General features: G+C 48.9%; 1 protein-coding gene across 2 annotated transcripts; it reads right to left on the bottom strand.

Moving 5' to 3' along the window:
* Positions 1-3,396: 3,396 nt before the first annotated feature.
* On the bottom strand, positions 3,397-24,177 carry EFEMP2 (EGF containing fibulin extracellular matrix protein 2). 2 transcript variants are annotated; one of them, XM_053370187.1, is made up of 12 exons: positions 23,747-24,177; positions 17,629-17,720; positions 15,710-15,758; positions 13,815-14,048; positions 11,683-11,805; positions 10,855-10,971; positions 8,865-8,984; positions 7,543-7,662; positions 7,131-7,257; positions 5,760-5,955; positions 4,620-4,824; positions 3,397-3,789 (listed from the first exon to the last, which is right to left on the bottom strand). In XM_053370187.1, exons 1-11 carry the CDS (start codon positions 24,006-24,008, stop codon positions 4,663-4,665), a joined length of 1,602 nt encoding a protein of 533 aa, XP_053226162.1. In that variant the 5' UTR covers positions 24,009-24,177; the 3' UTR covers positions 3,397-3,789; positions 4,620-4,662. The 2 variants fall into 2 exon arrangements, with proteins under 2 accessions (XP_053226162.1, XP_053226163.1); XM_053370188.1 differs by having other exon boundaries at positions 17,629-17,716; positions 23,747-23,853.
* Between the last annotated feature and the right edge of the window lie 35 nt (positions 24,178-24,212).

The raw sequence follows: 24,212 nt of genomic DNA, 5'->3' as shown, positions 1-24,212 counted from the left end.
GCCCAGAAAAGTACTTTTTCACACCGCACACCTTCTTACGGAATTAGAGAGGGACAGCTTTAAAAGGGAATTATAGACAAATCCACAGCGACGGAGGGCAGGGCTGCAACCAGTTAGTAATTGCCGAGAAGCAGAGACCTGCTTAGGAACATTAGGAGAAGTTTCGTAATGGCAGGAACTCTTTGGAGAGTGGAACCAGACTGCTGTGCACAGTGCTGGGCTCTCTCCGGCTGGAGGTATGTAAGCAGAGCCTGGCAGGATTGAGTTGCACCCTGTATTGCGGGTCATGTGCTGAGCACTGGGTTGGGGCCGTATGGTCTCTGCGGTGCCTTCCAACTCCAAAATCCCATGATGACCTATCATACCTAAGGCTGCGTATGCACCAACATGGCTTCCCCCCAAAGAATCATGGGAACTGTTGTCTAAAGGTGCTGGGAATTTCAGCTTTGTAAACTCACAGGATCCTTTGGGGAAGGCCGTGTGCTTTAAATATATGGTGTGTATGCAGGCTAAACAGAACCTCAGATGCTAGAAGCATTAAACCTTTTGTCGTTGGAAGTGGGATTTGGTCTTAAGGACTCTTCTTAATTTGTTTCAAGACATGGGCGGGCTCTTGTTTTTTGCCTTAGGTGAGTAAATTGGAAGCAACTGAAAAGGTTTTAAAAGATATGCTGGGCAAATATTTAAAATGCTCATCCACCCCCCTCCCCCAAAATGCCCTGAAAGTGTTCTGTGTGGAAATTAATGGGAGAAAACGGGAAAAGAAGCAGTCTCCAGTATTTCCCCTCAGCACAATCATTGGAAGAATTTGTAATATTTAAATACAAATATTATGATTTCCCCCCCTTCCAAAGTTCAGAGTCAGAAACAGTCCATTTTTAGACTGCCTGTTCTAATTAAACACAGGGGAGAGCAAATATATGCGTGTTTTTTGCAGTCTTTGGGTGAATTACCAAGTTGTGCCCAGTGGCTGGTTTTGCCTGCCTGATAGGAGGAGCAACGTGTCCTGTGCTGCTTTTTTGGGGGGAGACAGCCATTTGGTTTTAAGAAATTCAGCCTCTGAGGCTGCAGTTTGAAGCAGAAGACCAGCATGGGGCGGGGGGGAGGTGCTTCGTCTTTTCTTCTTGTGCCATTTCCCCACTGAAAACTGCCCCACCTTCCAGCTTCTTTGTGCCCCCCATGCCTGCTGGGAAGAGCAGGGAGCCTCCGATGAAGCTGAATATGCTGGAGGATTCAGGAAAGACAAACGAAAGCCCTTCTTTCTGCAGGGCATAGTTTCGACCATGGAATTTGCTCCCACGGTATCGGGTAGCTTTAAAAGAGGATTAGAGAAACTCATTGATAAGCCTAGCAATGGCTACAAGCTATTGCAGGTGGGAAAACGGCTGTCGCACTTAGATCCTGTTTGTGAGCTTCCCATCGGGGCATCTGGTTGGCCAATGTCAGGACAGGATGCTGCGCTAGACGGGGCTTTGGCCTGATTCACCAGTGTTCTTGTCTTCTCTTACAAGGAAAATATTAACAAGACTTGCGTACTTCCCTAAGGAAAATAAAATGTGTGTTTTGGAGGTTGGGGGCAGGTTCAGCAGGGTGCAAAAGCCTTTGAAAGGTCCTTATCCCACTGTAATCTTCCCCTTCCAATTACACTCCCGGCAGCTATTCCTTCATTTCCAGTGTTGACAGAATACTCTCCACTCACAGAATTCCTTGGGACAGTTTACAAGTACAAATTTCAACTATAAAATGCAAAAATAACAGGAGCGTCACTTCGCCCGAGCCTCAGTGCCCATAAAGCACAAGCAAGGCATGTTTGTGTGAAAGCTGCTACGTTGTCGGCCTCTTCACCAAACGCCTCATGTGAGGCTCCCACCTGGTGAGTCTGTGGCCAAAGGGAGATTTGAGCCAAATACATGCCAGGTCAAGCTCTTGGCTACTTCACCTTTGTGCTGCCTTACTTTTGGGGCTTCTCAGCCTGGGTCACCTGGCCTGCCCCCTTCAGAGGTGCAAAGCTGTGCTGATGGGCCCTTGCTTCAGATCAGGAGAGGGGAACCCCAACGTTCTTAGTGGTGGCGATTCTCCAGGGTCTCAGACTGGGGACGCTCCCTGCCCTGCCTGGAGATGCTGGTGATGGAACCAGAGGGCCTACAAAACAGATGCTCCATCCTTCAGCTGCGGTCCTTCCCAACAGCTGTGGCCCATCCAGATGTTCTTGGGTTGCCACCATCCACAGCCAGCATAGCCAGTGGTCCAGCAGGTCAGAAGCTGGAAGTCCAACAACATCAGGAGGGCTACAGGTCCCCTGCTCCTGGTTCAAATCCACCCCTGCCCTTTTTGGTGGGAATGCGGCTACATAAGAGCCTGACTGCGGGACAAAGCAATAGTCCAGCATTCTGTTCTCACAATGGCCAACTAAACGTCTCTGGGGAAAGCCCACAATTGGGACCTGAGCACAACAGGTGCGCACATTCGCATTTCGCCTGGTTTCTCAGCACTTAACTGTATGGAATGTGTGGTCCCTGCTGAAAATTCACGGCGCCTTGAGAGTCACGGAACGTTAAGGGCGAGAGGTTCCCCAAGGGTGATCTATAGTTCAACCCCCTGCAATGCAGGAATCGCAGCTAAGTTGGTACGATTGAGGTTCCAGTTATAGCTCTTCGGCTGTGAGGACTTGTTCAGTAGCGCTCTCTCCTGCTTGTGAGAAATGCTGCCTTCTGATCTTGGATCAACAATACAGTCTTGTCCTCCGCGAATTTCTCTGACCCCCCCCTTTTTTTTAAAAGTCAGTGGCCATCACTACTACTTGTGTAGACAAATTCCATCGTTTAACTACAGTGGTACCTCGGGTTACAGACGCTTCAGGTTACAGACTCCGCTGACCCAGAAATAGTACCTCGGGTTAAGAACTTTACCTCAGGATGAGAACAGAAATCGTGTGGCGGCAGCGGGAGGCCCCATTAGCTAAAGTGGTACCTCAGGTTAAGAACAGTTTCAGGTTAAGAACGGCCCTCCAGAACGAATTAAGTTCTTAACCCGAGATACTACTGTATGGCCATTGCGAAGGACGGCCTTTTGTCTTCCCTATTCACTTGCTGAACACCAGGCGTTAAGTATCGTGTCTCCAATTACTCACCTTTCTTCTAAGCTAAGAAGCCCAGAATGTTCTAGCCTTTCCTCGTATGGGAGCTGCTCCAACTTTTCCTAGCAGTACAATATCCTTTTGGAGGTGGGGTTAGACCAGCTCTAGCATCTAGGATGGGTGTCTGGCTGGGAAAGCCTTCCTACCTGCTGGGGAGCCTTGAAGAGACTGAAAAGGACAAGGCTTATTCCCCAAAGATTCTGGAGCGCTTGGTCCATTTGGGAAGCATCCAGACACACATTTGAATCATTTCCTTTCCACACACATAAAAAATCATTTTACTAATTTTTGTTTTGTCTTTCTCTCCCTCACTCTGTTAAGCAGGAAACAAACACGGAGCCTTGCTGCGAGGTTCTGGAGGCCCCTCTGTGCTCTGAGATGCAGGGGGCAGTGGGAGAAGGGGCACGAGTTCCACTGCCGGGCAGGGTGGTGGCTCAAAGGGCGGTTCTGGAGGGGGTGGCGCTCGTCTTTGAAGCCACAGCTCTGGCCCCCAGTCGCAGCTCTGGTCCCTCTTCATCCAGTTGTGACGATGGGTGCTTCTTGGGGGTCGGGGAAGATGCAAAAGGCCATGACAGATCCCTTCCCTGGCCGCTGGGGTCGTGGCTTCTTGCCTCTCGGTTCCTCTCTTACACAGCCCAACCCAGCAGATGTTTCTGCAATGGAGAGAGGAAGAAGAGAGTGTAACCATGCACTGCAATATAGAAGATCTCAGGGGTGGGGGAGCGGTTTGCACCAACCTAGGATGCCCCGCCCCCATGAGAACTGGTAGCTGCTGTGAGCTGAACTTGAAAGCACAGAATTTCCTTGCTATTACTGGCTCACATCTGGAATCTCTGAAATATTATGAGGAGTGCTTTTAAGCAGTAGTTCTACAGGGTTTCAGGCAGGGTGTTAGTGCAGGAAAGGGTTAAAACCAGAGAGCTGGGTTCCTAGACTCACTTAAGCCACACACCCTCACCTCCAATGAGGGAAGAAGTGAAGCTTCTCTTCCTTTCCTCACTCTCTTCGTGCCATGTAACCAACCAGGAAAGATGTACTCCAAGCTCAGACTGCATGCTTGAAACTATATTCTGCATTTTGTACCCAACAGTATTCTACATGTGTGTTCCTTGCTATTGCATGGAACAACACATGAATCAAACCTTTGGATTTTGTAAGTAAAGCATTTTAAACTTACTTAGCAGTGTGCGGTCTGTTCATTGCCAGAGGGGTAAAGAGAAGGGTTGTTGGCAAACTGAACAGGATATATGAAAGGGTCTAACAGCCCATTATTCCCATGCTATACTCCCACTTAATTTTGAGACTCTTCTAAACTCTGCTGGTGGCTCTCTCCCGCTAGAGTGTGTGTAAAGCTCTGCATTTTTTAATCTAGGGGTCCAGCCAATTATTTCATTACTTACCCACCCATGTGTCAGCTCTCTTTCTCCCCCCCTCCCCATTCCTAGGATGAAGGTTCATTTGCCCATCCAAAAGCCAGACTTACCCCTCCCCTCCTCAGCCAGGCAAGGGGAAGTGCTGCTGCTTGGCTAGAATGAATAGGCTCCCACAAAGACGGTGAGCCGCAACACCGAGCTGGAACGGTAGCTCATCAGGGTGTTCATGGTGACCATCTCCAAATCCAGGACAAACTCATGGGGCCCTGTCACTGGCCGGGCCAAGACCAGCATGGCGCTTATGTTGTTGATTTGCTGTGGGGGAGAAAAGGAGGTTGAGCCTTGGGGGAGAGGGAGGGAGAATGCCAGGCCAGGGCCTAGTCTGTTCGAGATGGGCCTGGTAGCTGTTCAAGCTGGAGTTTTTTTAAACATATAGGGTCCAGGGAAGAGGTGGGGGACCTCAGGCCCAGGGGCAAAATGGCACTTGTCGTCAGTTTGCATTTCTAGGTACAGAAAGCATTGATCTGATGTGCAGAGATCTTTCCTATTGGACTTAATTCAAAAGGGTTCTGGAAGCTTTTCTGTGTGAAAGAAATAAGCATGATGTTTGGGTTATTCCTTCAGAGAAGCTGAGTACAGCTGGCTTAAACTGGTTCTCTTATCTCTTCTGTCAAGGCCATGCTGACTATAAAAATAGGTGTCCTTCTGGTGTTGTGTTCTGTGCATGGTATGCTTAGTGTGAAGGTTTTAGACTTATTGTAAGTTTAAGCTAAGTCTGCTGCAACTGGATTTCTTATGAACAGTGCCAATCCTGAATGTATTGGATTTGTGACCATTATGCTCATTTGCCTTCAGTAGCAGTAAAGCTCTGCTGAATGAAATACAATTGCTGCTGGTCTATTTTGGGGGAATGCTGCAACAAGCTTAAGTTTTTACTCTGCTAACTATACATTGGAATCTACTCTGGATCAATATTGAGTGGAATTTCAATGGCACTTCTATCTGTCCCTTCGGACTCTTTCGTTGACCACATCCCTTACAAACTGTGATCCAAACCCCCCTTGGGTGGAATATGCCCATGAATTCTGATCTAACCTCTTGTTTCCCTGGACAGAGAGAGGTGCGTGGAGGTGCTGGCTTACTGCACAAGGGATATGTTGGAATATATATGTAATAACAGATCAACGGTTAAGATGGCAGCTGTGGGCAGGGGCCGCTCCGATTGGCTGCTGCTGGGAAGCGGGACTCACCCGGATATAGAACTCTCCTTGTTCGTTGCCCGAGCGGATCTGGAACGTGTTATAGGCACCAGGGTAGACGCTTGTGGCCTGGATCTGGAATATGTCAGAGGGCACAGTTCGGTCAGCCGTGATACTCATGTATCGGTGGACGATGGAGGACGGATTATCGCGGCAGAGCGGGTTCGTGGCTGGGCAGAGGCAGCGGCTACAGCGGAAACAAATTGGGTTATGGGAGGGTGGGTGGAGGACAGTGAGGTGGCCAAGCTTGCCAAAGGAACTGAATTGTTCAGGGTTGTCAAAACAGAGAGAGATTGTGAAGAGCTCCAAAAGCACCTCTCCAAACTAAGCGAATGGGCGGTGAAACGACAAGCACAATTCAGTGTAAGCCAAGTGTAAGGTGACACACGGCAGGGCAAAAAAAATATTAATTTCACATATACCTTCATGGGGTTTGAACTGGCAGTGCCACAGAATTGTAGACATCCAGTCCAACTCCCTGCAATGTAGGAATCTTTCGCCCAACATTGGGACTTGAACCCACAGCCCTGAGATTAAGAGTCTCATGCTCTTACTGACTGAGCTACTGTTGGGAATGGTTCATAAAAGTGAAAACAGAATGGTGAAGGGGAAAGAGCGACTCTGCCAAGAGCAAAAGGTTGCAGCATTTCTGACTTTAGAGAAACGGCGAGAAAGAGTTGACATGGTGGAAGTTTTATGCATGGCATGGAGAAAGCAGATAGAGAAACATTTTCCTCCTCTCAGAACACTTGTGGACCTCCAGGAGAGCTGAATGTCGAAAGATTCAGGAGAGACCAAAGGAAGTCCTTCACACAGCACATTGCCAGACTGTGGAACTTGCTCCACGGGCAGTGATGGCCACCAACTTGGAAGGCTTTAAAAGAGCATCAGCCCAATTCACAGAGGCTTTCAATGGCTATTGGCTGTGATGGAGGCTATGCCACACAGGGAGGGCACTCCATGCCGCTGCAACTTTTTGTCGCAGGCTCCATTTGTGCAAATAAGGAATCCTGCTTTGTTCCTAAGAAAGCAGAGTACAGAAGAATCCCCTCAGTTGCGTCCAGGTGGTGACGCTAACCCTGATCTCCTATTTATGGTATGAGGCCAATAGCCTAGCCTTGTAATTTCACCCATACATCTGGTAGACGTGGAGGCTTCATTTCGCTTTCAAAACCAATAGTGTTTTTTTTTTTAAAAAAAGTATCATACATAATACTTCTTCCCTTTGAAGTATACAAGCAAGGGCCGTTTCCCAGGACTTGCTACAGAAATACACGTTGATTTTGCTATCGTTCAGATCCAGGATGGTCTTTCTCTCTCACTCCCCTCCCCAGCCCCCCATCCTGACCTGCCCAGACTCACTTTTCAGAGACTTGCACATATGGCTCCTGGCAGCTGTTCTTCTCCACGCAGCGGTACCCACCGTGAAAGTTGATGCAATTCTGGGACTCTGTGCATTCGAAGGCTCCCGTCTCACACTCGTTAATGTCTAGGGTTGTAGAGGGGAAGGAGGAGAGGGAGTAAATAAATAAATAAGATGGCGCCAGGCATGTTTCTCTAGGGAAATCATTCCACGTGGGGAGCCACCGTGGAAAACATGACCTGTTTATCAGTTAACATGTTTTCAATCGAGTGGCACCCCTAGCTAAAGGCACACAAGGGGCCTGACCTGTGTCTAACATCCTCGCACAAACAACTTAGGATTCTATATACAACTGCTCAGGCGCCAGAGGGTGTCCCCACCCCAAGGCAGCTATGCCTGCCCCACACTTACCTTGGCAAAGGCGTGTGCTCAGCTGCTGGTAGCCCTGGGGGCAGGCGCAAGAGAAGTGTCCCGGCTCGTTGACACACTGGAATTGGCACAGGTAGGTGGAATAGCTACACTCGTCAATGTCTGGGAAGGAGGGAGAAGATTTAGGACAGGTTCTGGAGTCACTGGGCTTGTTTTTGCTTTCAGGATTTCTGCTGCTAATACACACACGCCGCCGGAGCGTGATTTCTGTTCTCATCCTGAAGCAAAGTTCTTAACCCGATGTACTATCTCTGGGTTAGCGGAGTCTGTAACCTGAAGCGTATGTAACCCGAGGTACCACTGTATACAGTCATACCTTGGGTTACAGACGCTTCAGGTTGTGTTTTTTTGGGTTATGGACCGCCAAAACCCGGAAGTACAGGGACAGGTTACTTCCAGGTTTCAGCAGTCGTGCATGCACAGAAGCGCCGAATCACAACCCGCATGTGCACAGACGCACCGCTGCCGGTTGCGAACGCTGTGGGTTGTGAACGTGCATCCCGCACGGATCACGTTCGCAATCCAAGCATCCGCTGTATATGTATATGTATATACACACACAATTTTTATTAAATTTTCTGTTTTACAATTTAAAGTATTCGTTTTTACATCTTTAAGATCTCAATGACTTCCCTTCTTCTCTTTCAATGGTTCATTTTACATATCATAAATCCCTGCATATTTTACAAAAACTATACCAATCAGTATTCCATTGTTGCCTCCGTCAAAACTTCTTTACACTGTTGAATTTATCTTAATGCTGCCAGCCTTTTCAGCTCTACACAGTTACTTCCCATATATTCAATAAACATTTTCCAATCTTCTCTAAACATATGTTCTTCTTGTTCTCTTATTCTATATGTTAAGTCTGCAAGCTGCGTATAATCTGTCAACTTAAGTTGCCGTTCTTCTTCAGTTGGGACCTCGCTCGTTTTCCATTATGGGGCTAACAAAACACGGGCCGCAGTCGTGGCGTACATAAATAACATTTTCTGACCCCTGGGAGTTTTAGTCTGAATTATCCCCAAAAGAAAGGATTTCTGCTGCTTCCTTGTTGCCCTCTTCCTTATCTGCTCTTCCATAACTGGGCAGTGTGTCAAGTCTCAGGATTTGGGAATCCTCCCTGTGCCAACTTTGGGTTTCATGCCATTAGAAGCCTAAGATCTAAGACGGCTGTGGATGATGGGAGTTGTAGTCCAACAACATCTATGGAACCCAAGGTTGGAGAACTCCAGAGCAGGAGGGGCAGAGGCGGAGCTAGGAAGAAGGGGGCAGAGAAATGGGGCGGAGGCAGAGCCACCTACCGTTGCAGGTGAAGCCATCCTGGTCCAGCTCATAGCCCTGGTTGCAGCGGCAGATGAACGTACCGTACGTGTTGAAGCAACGCTGCTTGCAGGGGGCCCCCATCTCGCACTCGTTCACATCTGGAGGAGAGGTTGCAAAAGCTTAAGCGGGGTTGAGATGCCATTGCCAGGTGGAAACGGCTGGCGGCAGTTTATGCATTTATGGGGCATACAGGGAACACACACCTTACCCCTGGGATAAGCGTTTTCCTCTTACGGCTTGTCGACAAGCAAGCCCCAAGCTATCAGGAGGCCTCCTGTTCCCTTCAGGAGTTTCCAGGCCATCTCCTTCACTCCCCTTTTTATCCCTCAGTCCTGCAACTTGCTCCCAGCACACTGCCTCCTTCAAATCCTTCCTAAACATCCAGCTTTTCTGAGAAGCCTTTGGCTGACTGCAGGTGCTTGCAAAGTGATGCAATCCATGGCGATTGCCTGCAAAGACCCTTCATGGGGAAGAGGGGTAGCTAGGGGGTAGAACAACTGCTTTGCATGCAGAAGGTCCAGTATTTTGGGGGGGTGGACTAGATGACATTTGAGGGCCCCTTCCAACTTTGTGTATCTATTGTTCTGTGACCTCAGAAGGTGGTGGGATCTCCTTCCTTGTTTTTAAGCAGAGGTTGGGTGGCCACCTGCCAGGGCTTCTTGAGCTACAATTTCTGCATGGCAAGGGGTCAGACTAGATGACCCTTGGAAGTCCCTTCCAACTCTACAATTCTGTGATTCTATGGTTCTGTGTTTCAATCCCCTGCAGCATCTCCAAGTAGAGCGGGATGGGGGAGCAAGAAAGCCTTGCTTGAAATTCTGGAGAGCTGCTGCCAGTCAGTGCAGACAATACTGAGCTAAATGGAAAGGTGGATTCCATGTAAAGCAATTTGTTTTCTTCCAGCCCTGCTTCATCTTTACCTGAGCAGGTAAGCAGAGCTTGGTCAAAACAATCCGGCAGGTGAAATGGGGAGTTCTAGTGGGCCTAATACGATCCTCCAGCCTTGCTTAACTCCTTAGCCTGACTGTAACTAAAATTAAATAGTTGGGACGCGGGTGGCGCTATGGGTTAAACCACAGAGCCTAGGACTTGCCGATCAGAAGGTCGGTGGTTCGCCAGAAGCGGCTTAGTCATGCTGGCCACATGACCCGGAAGCTGTACGCCAGCTCCCTCGGCCACTAAAGCGAGATGAGCGCCGCAACCCCAGAGTCGGCCACGACTGGACCTAATGGTCAGGGGTCCCTTTACCTTTACCTATAGCCACATTCATTCACATTCATTCCCTCCTTTGCCTCTGCCGTTTCCTCTTAGGAACACAGGGAAGATGCCTTCTACCAGGACAGGCAATGTGTCCATCCAACCCTTATACTGTCTACTCTGACTGGCAGCAGCTCTCAAGGTCCCAGGGAGAGAAAGGTCATTCCCATCAGCTGGGACCTGATCCTTTCTAACTGAAGAAACTGGAGATTGAACTCATCCTTCTGCCAGTGAGCAAAGGCCTTAATCCTTGGAACATAGAGAACTGCCTTACACAGAATCAGGCTCTTTGTCCATCTAGATCAGTGTTTTCTACATCGACTGGCAGCAGCACGCCAGAGTTTCAAGCAAGAGTGTCTCCCAGTCCTACCGGAAGATGCCCCAGGTATTGAACCTTCTGAATGCAAAGCAGATCTTTGACTGCCGAACCACAGCTCAGATCAAGCTAACAGTCCACCTAGCCCAATACCACCTGCTCTGACTGGCAGCGGCTCCCCGGGGTCTTAAGCAAGGAAGGGTCTTGCCCATCATGTGCTTCCTGGTCCTTTGAACAAGGGACCTTCTGTACATGAAGCTTGTGTTCTTTCCCTCCACAACATTTGGCAGGATTTGCAAGGAACGGCAGCTCTCCAATAGGGGAAGTGGCCATCTCTACCAGGGCATCGAAGACCTGCCAGGGACCAGGGCAGGACAAGAACATTCCCTGCTTACCAACACATGAGCGGTTGTTGCTGGCCAGCTGGAACCCAGGTTCGCACTGGCAGGAGAACGAGCCTGGGGAGTTGACGCAGCGGTGCTGGCAATAGCGATAGCGGCATTCGTCAATGTCTGCAAGTGGGAGAAAGGAGAGGGAATCCTCAGCGACTCTGACCCCCTCCCGCCACCTCCCTGCTGTGCCTCTGAGCATGAACAGAGTCCCTACCCAGAAGAACTGCAAGAAATCATTTTCAGCCGGGAGAAACTCAAGGGATGAGGAGTGAGCAGGCTGTTATGTACTGAGTTGAATAGGATCCAAAATGCAGCAGTCTGATTGGTCCTAGAACAATAGGATTCAGAATGCAGCAGTCTGACTGGTCCACAGGAGCCACCCAATCCAGCTCCAGGTGGAAGTGAATCTGCAACCTGATTGGCCTACAGGAGAATCCTGGAATTAGCCAATCACGTGGGGCTCATTGTGTAAATAATGTATATAAAGCAGACATTCTGGGGGAACTTCCATTCCTCCTCACCACTATGAGCTGAATAAAGAGCATGAAATCCACTCTCGACTCCGAGTATATTTTACAGGCTGAATGGCTTTGGAATGCCCCATGAGTGCTGGTGCCAAGGGGGAATGAAAAACAAGACAGGGGCAGAGGGAATGAAATGGAATATACAGGAAGAGGCTGGCTGGCCCTCTGCGTTGCAATATTTTGTTGCGAACCCACATGTTCCATTCCTTTCAGAGCCCCATTGCATTGCATGCAGCCCAAGATGAAGGCACACTCCCTGGCAGAAACCGAGGACCACCCCATGGGCGCAGTCCTCAGGCACACTGACCCACACACTCTGTGCCGATCTTCCGATAGCCGTCCGGACACTGGCAATGGAAGCCCCCAGGCGTGTTGATGCATTGCTGGCTCGGCTGGCAGTCGTGCGAATCATATTCACATTCGTCCACGTCTGAATGGGACAAAAAGAAAAACACAGCTGGGGCTCCAGCATGGCAGCAAGGGGAGGGGAGAGGGAGAGCATGGGCAGGCTCCCAATAAGAGACAGACAAACACAGAGGAAGGAGGTTGAGAGGCAGGGGGTGCCCAGCCACTCTGCTTGTACTTCCTGGAATCAAAGTGCACCCCCATCATCCAGCCCGGACACTGAGGTCCAGCGCCGAGGGCCTTCTGGCGGTTCCCTCGCTGTGAGAAGTAAGGTTACAGGGAACTAGGCAGAGGGCCTTCTTGGTCGTGGCACCTGCCCCGTGGAACACCCTGCCAGCAGATGTCAAGGCAATAAACAACTATTTTACTTTTAAAAGACAACTGAAGGCAGCCCTGTTTAGGGAAGTTTTTAATGTCTGATGCTGTATTGTTTTTAATATTTGGTTGGAAGCCGCCCAGAGTGACTGGGGAAACCCAGCCAGGTGGGCAGGGGTATAAATATATTATTATTATTATTATTATTATTATTATTATTATTATTATCCCATTCACCAAAGACGCTACAGCACCCAAGAAACACCCAGCCCCTCCTAGCTCATTTTTAAAAAATGCATGTCAGATATAAGCCGAATCACTGCAATAACTTCAAATTAAGTTGCACATCAACTTTTTCCTGCCCAAAGAGCCCCAGTCTGCATAGATTGTAAAGTCAGAAGGAATTCTCCCAAGGGTTATCTAGCCCAACCCCGTGCAATGAAAGAATCACAACTAAAGCACCCTTGACAGGTGGCCCTATCCAACCTCTGATTAAAAACCTCCAAGGAAGGAGAGCCCACCACTTAAAAATGGAAAGCGTAATGCTGGTGGTCAACGAAAGACGTTTAAAGACTGTCTTAAGGCAAATCTTTAAAAATGTAGTACAAACACCAACAACTGGGAAGCTCTGGCCTGCGAGCGCTCCAGTTGGAGAACAGCCTTTACCAAAGGTGTCATGGGCTTTGAAGACACTCGAACTCAGGACGCAAGGGAGAAACGTTCCAAGAGGAAGGCACGCTTGGCAAATCCACACTGTGATCAACTTCCACCCAGAAACCAATGTCCCCACTGTGGAAGGACGTGTGGATCCAGAATTGGCCTCCACAGTCACTTACGGACTCATTGTTAAAACCGTGTTTATGTAAGACAATCTTACTCGGCTATGAGTGATCACCAAAGAAAGAAGAAGAATCCAGGTATAGGTAAAGGGTAAAGGGACCCCTGACCATTAGGTCCAGTCGTGACCGACTCTGGGGTTGTGGTGCTCATCTCGCTTTCTTGGCCAAGGGAGCCGGCGTACAGCTTCCGGGTCATGTGGCCAGCATGACTAAGCCGCTTCTGGTGAACTGGAGCAGCGCATGGAAACGCCGTTTACCTTCCCACCAGAGCGGTACCTATTTATCTACTTGCACTGTGACATGCTTTCGAACTGCTAGGTTGGCAGGAGCAGGGACCGAGCAACGGGAGATCACCCCGTTGCGGGGATTAAACCGCCGACCTTCCGATCGGCAAGTCCTAGGCTCTGTGGTTTAACCCACAGCGCCACCCACGTCCCTTAAGAAGAATCCAACCACTGATTAAAAACCTCCACCACCTTCTGAGAGTGTCCGTTCCACTGTCAAACAGCATTTACCGCCGGAAAGTCCCTCCTAATGTTTAGTCAGAATCTCTGTTCTTTTATTTTGAATCCGTTAGTTTGGGTCTTACTCACTGGAGGAGCGGAAAACAAGCTTGCTCCATCTTCCATGGGACAACAGCCCTTCAGATATCTATCTATCTATCATCTATCTATCTATCTATCTATCTATCTATCTATCTATCATCTATCTATCTATCATCCATCTATCTATCTATCTATCTATCTATCTATCTATCTATCTAATGGCTATCGTGTGTCCCCCTCTCAAGTCTCTTCTCCTCCAGGCTAAACACCCCCAGTGCCCTGAGATCTCCTTCCTCCCTCGCCCTCCGGGTTGCTGCTGCTGCCGCCCTACTCACCCATGCAGGATCCTTGTCTGTCCGGCTCGTAGCCCTGGGGGCAGTTGTTCTGTACGAAGTACTGGGTCTGCTGGGGGGGCCTGGGCCTGGGGGGACTGGGGGGAGGGGCCCTCTCGGAGTTCACGTCGTTGATCACAGAGGCCGAGCGGGGGAGGCACAGGTACCCCCCATAATGGTTGATGCACTTCATCTCCCCTTTGCAGGCATGGGGGATGGTCTCGCACTCATTCACATCTGGCAGGCGGGTGGCGTGGGAGGAAGAGGAAGGAAGCAGAATCAGGTGGGGGCAGGATAAGGGGGAGACGAGGGGAGGTGGGCACCCAGGCTCCCTCCTTCTTCTTGTCAGTTCCAGCTCGCTGTAGGAGACATCCTAGCCAATGCTGTTTCCACGTTCAGTGGAGGCCTTAGGCCAAGACAACCCCAGCGATGCCTGAACTCCTTGCCACTGTCACCACTTAGGAACCAGTGTTTGAAATTAGCCAGGCGCCTTTTGCACCTAGCTTCCAACCACTTGCGACCAAGTGAGGATGCCTGGGTGCCAGGATGGCGCATGACACCTCCATCATCTAAGATCTTGGTTCTGGACTGTTTTCACACACTAATCCCGCATGCTGTAGAATTCTAACACTTATATTTTATCTGCCCAATTGGAATGAATTTCAGGAACCCAAATGCTTTTTCTGTGCAGCCAGAGCAGCGACTGTGCAGTCGCTGTTAATAAAAAGAAGTCGGATGAGGCCAATATATATGTTGACTGTCTTTGGATCAAGGGACTTTTCTTCTTTAAGTTCTTAAAGTTCTTAACCGAGGCTTAAGGCTGTCATCTGAACCAGCCAGATGTTAATCAATCACAGTCAATCCATCTTTTGAAAAATAAGACTTTATAAGACTTTAGACATTCTGTTTTGGTGATTGAAACCTTGGTTTAAGGAGCCATTTGGTGCCTGGCTGATGTATCTGAGCTTTTAACACTGCTGCTTACCCAGCCTGTGCCACAGCCTGAGAGCCACATTCCCTTCTGGGCAATCTCCTGAGGGCCGCAGGACAGCAGCGGTGGGACAGAGGTAAAAGTGGGCAGGGCTACAGATGTAAATTTTGCCTGTAGGCTGCTCTCTACAGACTCTCTCTAGCTTCCACCCAGGCCAGAAAGAGGCTTCGTCAGCATGTAAGGACACATTATGGCCACAGAAAAACACTCAAGAAAGGTGGGGAGCCTGGGCAGTTAGGGGGTGTGGCTGCAGAGAGACCCAAGGGCCAGCCAAGAGAGTGCTGCAGGGCCACATTTGGTCCCTGGGCCCAAGGTTCCCCATCCTTGGTCTCTAGGCACTAGGATGCCAACAAAGACACCCAAGAGGATGGGAGGCTCACCCCAGGTTGACCTACAGCCTTCCTCCCACAATGCGTATTATTCCCCCAACCAGGTACAGGGAAGAGATTTGCTCTGCTCACATGTTAATGCGGACACCACTGTACTTGCACTTCCTAAGCCAATATGCAAACCGAAACCAAACTGCCCCTCAAAATTCGCAGTCCCCACCCCTCTTGTTTAAAAATGTGGTTCTCCAACCAAGGAACGCACACAAAAACATGGGGAAATGTTTGGTGGGGAAATTGTGCACCAAAGTGAGAAAAGCATGCAAAAAAATTACGATAACTGGGAAAACAACATGTATGAAGGCAATCTATAAAAATTGTCATGTGCGTTTATACTAATACACGAATTTCGGTCCACAGTTTGAACTCACGCATGTGCACAAATTTTCAAGAGGAGTTTTCTTTTTAAAAAAACACAAAACCTTAAAATGGAAAGAATAAGGAACCAAAGGAAACCCAAACTGTCCAATTTCCCCGTTCCTGTCCTCAACAAGATGGCTATCTGGAATGCCAGGCTGTACCTTTGCAATGTTGACTCTCCGCATCCCACTGGTAGCCGTCAGTGCATTCCTAGGGCAGAGAGAGGACATATAGGAATGAGTTAAAGATATCAATCAGGCCCCCGACTTGGGGACTACCATCCCCTCTGCCACACCGCAAGACAACTGGTGAAGGGTGCTCAGTCCGGCTTAAAACACCATCTTCTGTCTTGCAAGTCCTCTTCCTTTTTGGTCTACCCATGAATATTTAGTGGCCATTAAGAGCCAACGTATTACAGAACATATCGAAAATGTATTCTGGGGCTAAGGCCTGGCATGTGTGCAGCTCTAACCCAGAAACAACACTGACCTAGAAACCACCATCACCACTGCTAAGGCAAAATAGGGTGGAGCTCCTGTCCCTTTAATAGTAGCGTAGAACAGGGCATTTCAAGGAGTGCACTATTAAAGGGGCAGGAGCCCCTTTCTATTTTCCGGCCTACGCTTGCTCAGAGGCATTATTGTATATCCAGAGTTTTGTGCACCCCAGTCCTGTGCCCCCAAAAAAGTTTTGTGGAGGGGGGTACAGGGCCCCCCCTTCTATGAGACTGTTGGGCCATCTTCATTTGCGCCAAATTGTTATATCATCCTATACACTAATAAGGGCTCCTAGTGTGTAGTGATTATGCAGCCAAATCATCCCCACCCACACCCAAGAAGGAGGGACCAGCAGGCTGGAGGAGGGGGGCAGACTCCAAGGTTTGCAGAACTACAAAAACATACAGTGGTACCTCAGGTTAAGAACTTAATTCGTTCCGGAGGTCTGTTCTTAACCTGAAACTGTTCTTAACCTGAGGTAAAAGGTAAAGGTAAAGGGACCCCTGACCATTAGGTCCAGTCGTGGCCAGCTCTGGGGTTGCAGCGCTCATCTCGCTTTATTGGCCGAGGGAGCCGGCGTACAGCTTCCGGGTCATGTGGCCAGCATGACTAAGCCACTTCTGGCGAACCAGAGCAGCGCACGGAAATGCTATTTACCTTCCTGCCGGAATGGTACCTATTTATACTTCCACTTTGACGTGCTTTCGAACTGCGAGGTTGGCAGGAGCAGGGACCGAGCAACTGGAGCTCACCCTGTCACGGGGATTCAAACCGCTGACCTTCTAATCGGCAAGTCCTAGGCTCTGTGGTTTAACCCACAGTGCCACCCACGTCCCTAACCTGAGGTACCACTTTATCTAAAGGGGCCTCCTGCTGCCGCTGCACCCCAGAGCACGATTTCTGCTCTCATCCTGAAGCAAAGTTCTTAACCTGACGTACTATTTCTGGGTTAGTGGAGTCTGTAACCTGAAGTGTCTGTAACCTGAGGTACCACTGTATTTAGAAAACAAAAACCGGAAAGGGTTGGAATGAGGGGGCTCCAAAGCAGTCCAGATACCCAGATAGCATGAAATGCTTACTGACATTTGAGGGTTTATGGGAACTCTGTTGGGGGTGGGAGGGCGATGGAATGGAGTATCCTGCAAAGAGGCATGGCTGGCTTGGCAGCTGGCACCCTATAAACAGAAGCACTCCACACTGTGACATGTGACATTTGTAGCCCGCCTTTCTTCCAAGATGCTCAATGTAGCATCCTCCCTCCATATTACCCAAATAACAGCCGTATGAGTTACGCCATGGTGAGAGATAAAGTCTGTGGCAGATGATGCAGTGAGCTTCACGGCCAAGTGGGAATTTGAACTCAGGTTCCCCCTGTCCACCTCTTTCACTGCCATGCTGGCTCTCTAGCCCCTGTCATGCTCCACCCCAGATGAGGATGCACCTCTTGCATCGAAGCTGAGCAGCATTAACAACCACCTCCTGGGCACACCTCTGTGTGTGTGTCTGCATGCCTGTTTTGCAGCTGGAACCCCTCCTGCCCTACAGCATCCACTCCGGCATGGTGGGAGGCCCAGGCCATTTACCGTGTAAGTGTCGGGTTCCTCCAGTTCCTGTGAAACTGCAGCTCTCAGAAGCGTTGCCAAGAGGAGACATGAAACAGACCTCATTGTTCTGCCTGGGGGAAAGGAGGCCGGTTAGAGGTTAAGGGCAGTGACAGCACGCAGCAGTTATTTGCCCGAATGGTAGGCAAGACGCAAAGTGGGGTGCCAAGTGACCGCATTTCTATGTCCCAAAAGGGAGGCTGCTTTTTGGCTGCTCTCCATAGTACTGAGACACTAAGAGCCTTTGTGCATGTGCAGAGCGCATCTCTCCCCAAGAGAAAACCTTTACAGGGCTGAGCAGGACTGAAAAGTAGAAGAATGGGTGGATATTACGCCCAGGTGGCAACTCAAGGTGCTTGTACCCAAGTTGGGGATAGGCAGGCTTCTGAGTTCTCAGGAGCTGTTCATAAGGTAGAGTAGAAAAGGGGGGAAATTGAAATACGAGATTTTAAAGGAAATGATCCGCAGAGTTCAGTGGCCAAGCACCTGCTTTGCATGCAGTGCCAGAGAGGGCTGCAAAAGACCAGTTTCTGCACACAGACCTCTCTCTCTCCTTCCTTCAATGCAAGCAAAAGGCAGAGGCAGAATTTACCGTACTTTTCCGTGTATAAGACTAGTTTTTTTTACTTTAAAAGAATGTTAAAAATGAGGGGGTCTTCTTATACACAGATAGTAATATTTTCATAATTTGGAGTCCCCCAAAGTAGAGGGTATCTTATACATGGAGGCGTGTTATACACAGAAAATTACGGTATATTCCAGCTAGGGGAAGGGGGGGGGTCGGAACTAAAGGAGGGTGCAAAGCAGTGGCAGTGAGGGGTGTGGCCTGCAGAGAGGGGGTGTGGCTAGGGAGAATGTCCTCTCTCCAGACAAGCCATGAGCTAGTCTCTTAGCCACTATACCGCATCAGCCAGTATATGATGCAAAGTCCACTGTAATCCCCCCTTCAGCTTCCAGTGAAGTACCCCAGAAAAGTAAGTACAGGGAGCTCATCCCAGCTCCCAGGGATTAGAAGAACAAGCTTCCTGATCCAGACTTAGCTTCAGAATCTGCCGATCAACATTTTATATGCATGGGCAACAATTTAGAAATGATCGCTGCAATTTAAAACAGAAATCCAATATATCTTACTGTGGAAGCAAGGATGGCTGCGACTAGGGTTGCTTCCAGAGGGGTGTTTATTGCAGGAGTGGTGCTCTCCTCATTCATGCGAGCTGTTCGCAGTGCCCACATGACTGCATCAACATAAAAGGTAAAGGAAAAGGTACCCCTGACCATTAGGTCCAGTCGTGGCCGACTCTGGGGTTGTGGCACTCATCACGCTTTTTTGGCCGAGAGAGCCAGCGTACAGCTTCCGGGTCATGTGGCCAGCATGACTAAGCCGCTTCTGGCGAACCAGAGCAGCACACGGAAATGCCGTTTACCTTCCTGCCGGAGCGGTACCTATTTATCTACTTGTACTTTGATGTGCTTTCGAACTGCTAGGTTGGCAGGAGCAGGGACTGAGCAATGGGAGCTCACCCCGTCGCGGGGATTCGAACCGCCGACCTTCTGATTGGCAAGTCCTAGGCTCTGTGGTTTAACCCACAAGCGCCACTCTAATTCCCTCCCCCATTTAATTCAAATTTACTATTTTTGTGGAAAATCCAGAACCTTTTTTTATTAAAAAAAATCACCTGCTGCCAACGGTCTGTTTGCGATAACTGACAGACCCATTTGAAATATTAATCCCCTGCCTAGAAGCACCCTAGGATGAAATATGGGCTCCCAAATTTGCAGTTCAGGTGCTACTAACAGTAGAAGGACAATGGCAAGGCCCTCTCATGCTCCCCCTTCTTTATTATTGCACTGGAATTGGAGCAGACAACTCCTCTATTTTGTTTTGTTTCTTTATTGAGCTAACCACAACGACAGCAAGAAAAAGACACATCAGGCTGGTACCAGAGAATAAAAGGCTGGGTAAAATAAAATAAAACCCACTGCTGTCATGGGTGGGATTAATCTTAAAAGAGGAAAAATATATTTTTTACTCAACCCAATCCATTGATAATAAGCAGAGGGAGGTAACAGACCATGATATATTTAATAAAATCAAACCAAACCCCTGAAAATCTATCCTTTTCGCATTTTCCCTCTGGAAATGCATAGTTTGTTGGTCAACTTTTCTAAATGAAGTTCCCAAACTTCAGAATACCAAAAAGAAGTATTGGCTCTATTTGGATCTCTCCAGAAACGAGCCATTGTGCCATCCCAAACAGAACAGCTAGCTTTTTATTATATACTCTAAGATCAGCTTTCTCAAAAATAGATAGCACTGCAAGGTGGGCAGGAGGAGTAACATAGCAGTTCAAAATTGTATTGATTGCTTTAAAAACCGTAGACCAAAAGGTTTGTCCCTTTTCATGTTGCAGATATCGGGCATGTCACCTCCCTGACTCGGATCAGGCCCCTGACTCCCTGCCAGGCCCTGACTCCAATCCAGCTCTGCCTCCTCCTCCTCCTCCTCCTCCTCCTCCTCCTCCTCCTCCTCCAGCCTTTCATTAAAAACAGAACAAAACCTGGCAAGGCAGAGATAACATTCCATCAGAGAGGTGATGGGGAACCTAGCGTAAAGAAGAGGAGCCGTGCTGGATGAGACCCATCATTGATTGATTGACTGATATACCACCCTTCATCAAAAGATCTCAAAAATAAAAATACAAGGAAAAAGCAACAAATAAACAGTTAAAACAACATAGCAATACCCCCCTCCCACAAACACATTTAAAAGGCTGTCAAATATTAATCAGCCAAAGGCCTGGTTGATTAGGAGGAACGTTTTTTGCCTGGCACCTAAAAACATAGAACTAAGACGCCAGTATCTCGCCCAGCACAGGGGCCAATCACATGTCCACCCCCTGCAAACAGGATCCGAGGGCAAGAACAGCTCTCCTCCCCACTTGCAATTGCACCGTCCCTTGAGCACTAGAATTGAGTCAGTATCAAAGGAGTAGTTAGGAATAAATGCAGGTCTGGGTCTTGGCTTGTTATTGCAGGAATGCACCTCTTTCAGGTGATGAAAGGGCCCCGTGTGTTGAATGTTGCTTCAAGGCAGAAATGGTCTCCAGGCAGTGCTAAATATAACCCTTGTTTGGGCTAATGTATATATACCTAAAATACAGCCAACTCGCTGAGTTTTGCCTCGGGCACGGCTAAACCCCATCATCAAGCATCTTCTGGGTCTCGCAGGAAGAGTGGATGAGGCGACAGCCAGCCTCTCGGAGGAAAGCAGGGGTGCCGATGGTTGAATAGGGCACCTCCATGGGTGCCAAGAAAGAGACGAGGCCCTGGGAGTTCCAGGTCACCAGAAGGAGTCTCCTTGGGGGCAAATGAGGACAGAGGGCGAGCGAGTTCCCATCACCGTCAAGTCGAAGGCTGCACATTTGTCTGGGACAAATGCGCCTATCTGGGGTCACCGAGATGGCACCCATGGGTGCAGGACTTTTCCTGGTGCCCAGGAAGCCTCTTCCTCACCCAGTGCCAACTCCACCCTGGTGAGAACGGTGACTCACTCACCCCATAAAATGTACATAAGAGCTGAAGTCCGAAGAGCTTTGCGTTTTTGCAAAATTCAGGTCAGCAGGTGGGAGACAAAGAGCAAATAGAGTCATATGGGACATTGCGGGCAGGGGGAAGACGGCGAGGGTGCCCTAGAAGTCAGGAGCGAGAGACAAAGGTGGACATTGTGCACAAGCAAAAAGACATTGTAATTGCTCTGGTGCACATAAACAGATTATTACTTCACATTTTCAGGACGGAGCCATGCTGGATCAAATGAAACAATCATTTTCGTTGGTTGGAATACTTTGTTCTTTTAATTTAGAAAAGGAAATCTTTTGGATAATGAAAAAATAAAACTGATTTTTGCAGTGAGGAAAACCGCATGCGACTAGAAACAAGTGTTCCTCACATTTCAAAAGCTTTCGTGTGTTTAGTGTTCTGGCAATGGATGTGTAGGAGTAATTCAATACATCAATTCCCTCTACTCAGTTTAGGATTTGGCAGAAAAGCATTAATCCATTTCCCTTTGATGAAAAATCTCTGAGAATCGGAGTGGGGGGAATGGTTTATTGTTTGGTTAGAGGGTGGATGGGATTTACCTAATTTACAGCTATATTATTTGGCTAGCCAGCTGAGACATATCCTTTCTTTGATTAATGAGGGTGGTACTAAGTCGTGGACACCCCAAAAATCTGAGCAGGTAAATGGCATTCCCTTTAGTGCATTCTTGTTTTTATCATCCAATCTTAAGAATAAAACTCACTTTCATAATAGGCTCTTACAAGTGACGTATCAGTGTTGGTACTGGTGGTTTGGAATCCTTGTCCAGAATCTTCCTCTAACTCATTTGGCTTCCAGAACCACACATTTGATCTGGGTGAGTGGAGGGTTAGGAGACTTTACTGTCTCTGTGATTTTAATAAAAAAAATAGCAAACCCACAACGAAGATGGAAATGGAGAAGAAACTGGGGCCTACCTCTATCCCACGGTTGTCATGGCATCAAATGTTTGCATTTTTAAACAACGGCTCAATGAAAATGCACTGCGACCCATAAGTTGACCAATTTTGAGAGCTTAAATTATATCCACTTCTAAAGACTCGAAGGGTTTGGTTTCTGGGTTATGTAAACTTTCACTGAAACAGGAACCGAATAAGCAGCTTGGTTTAAGATTAGCATGGAGCCAAGACATGGGTTGGGGCAAAGAGGACAACACCTGGCAGAGAATGTGGGCTGAGCCCCCTCTCCACTCCGTTTCAGCAAAATGTAAGGAATTGTTCCTACATGCAATTCATAAATGGTATATAACTCCCCAATGTCTGCTGTACATCAACCTTTCTCTTTTCCCAAGATGCTGGCCCAGTTACTGAATCATATATTCTTTTTTGGGGGGGTGGGGGGAGGAATAAAAGAAATCAGTTTGAAAAGAAATGCAGTTTTAAAAGCAATCAATACAATTTTGATTTGCTATATTATCTCTTCTGCCCCTCTTGCAGTGTTATCTATTTTTGAGGAAGCTGATCTTAATATACATGTGGAACACATTTCTAAATAAGTGCTATACGAAGTCCTCCTATTGTGATGAAAACAGCAGGGTTAAAAATTGCAGCCCTACCAAGTCGAATGTTACCAAGCACCACTGACAGCAAACTTTCTTATTTAATTCTAATTCTAAATATGACGACCTAATCTGGACCTAACACTGTTTTGCACTGGCATAGTTACGGTGAGGTACACCACAGCTGGGAATTGAAGCTCCGTGACGGGCACAGGAGCCTCTTAACAACTCTCTTAGAAAACTACAGTTCCCAGGTTTATTTGAGGAAAGCCCTGGCTGTTAAGGAGGCATCGCTTTATATATATATATATATATATCCATATATATATATATATTACCCATATATAGTATGGGTAAGATATTGGTTAGTACAGGCTATAGATCAGAGGCCAACCTTCCCCACCAGCTGAGCGGAGAGCACGCCAGAGACATTTTGGACTTTTTCACATGTGCAACTGCCACAGAGCCCTTCAGCTTTTCTCTCCGTGCCCCCCAAGAAACTCTGTGGTTTCCGAAGCTGGGCTGGACAGCCCTGGAAGGCTGGCTGGCCCTGGGCGGAGGAAAACTTCAGAAGCAATTCAGGAGGGCAAAACAAGCCTAGACGGAGCCGCCACCTTCACCCAGCGAGAGAGGGGCACAGGGTGCCGGGGGTGGGGGCAAGCAAAGTGATCCCTGGAGATCTGGAGAAGCCGAGATCCTACATTGTCTCCGATGTAAGAAGGCACCTTGAAACTTTTCACTTAGTTCAAAGGAAGTATCAGGTCTCTCTCCCCCTCCTCAAACATCTTTGGCTTGGCACAGTGAGAGGGGGCCTGCCTGGCACCTCCCACGGCAATGAATCTGGGCTCTCCCTAGGATGGGATCACCAACTTTGGGAGAGTGCGCAGGGATGTTTTCCTCTGGCGCACGCTCTCTCTCTCTCTCTTTCAGGCCCGGGCCTTCTCCTTCTTCCTCCAGCCCCTTCTCCCTCCCCACCCCCAAACCCCACATCCCGTCACTCACCACGCTGGCAGCCGCCTGGCACCCCCCGGCACCCTCTCTTGCCTTCTCCAAACGCGCCCCGATCCCGGCTGCGTGCGGAGCGCGAAGTGTTAGGCGCGGGCTCCCTGGGAGACTGTGCGCTGGCTCCCCTCTCCAGCCCCCCACGCTGAATTCCTGGCCCCCCGCCAGGCAGCCGGAGTTGCCAAAAGGATTCCACCCAACATCTGGTTCCACTTAGCTCCCAGCGAACACCCTTTCCTGGCCAGCTGTTCGCAGCCCTCATCGCCCAGCCTCCCCTGCAAAGGGCAGCAGAGTTGAATCCCAAAGGCGCCGCGCACGCCCGGGCAGAAAGCGCGCGTTAAGGTCGGCGCCCCGGTGCTATGGGACCATCTGGCTTGGGCCAGGGTATCTCGCCTTCCTCTTGACAGTTGCCCCACGGGCGCAGGAATCGGCCCAGGGCAGCCTTGGAAGCCTGAGCGCCGTCTTC

Source organism: Podarcis raffonei, chromosome 16 (assembly GCF_027172205.1).
Source record: "Podarcis raffonei isolate rPodRaf1 chromosome 16, rPodRaf1.pri, whole genome shotgun sequence".
NCBI lineage: Eukaryota > Metazoa > Chordata > Lepidosauria > Squamata > Lacertidae > Podarcis > Podarcis raffonei.
This window is presented reverse-complemented; position numbering and strand designations above follow the sequence as displayed.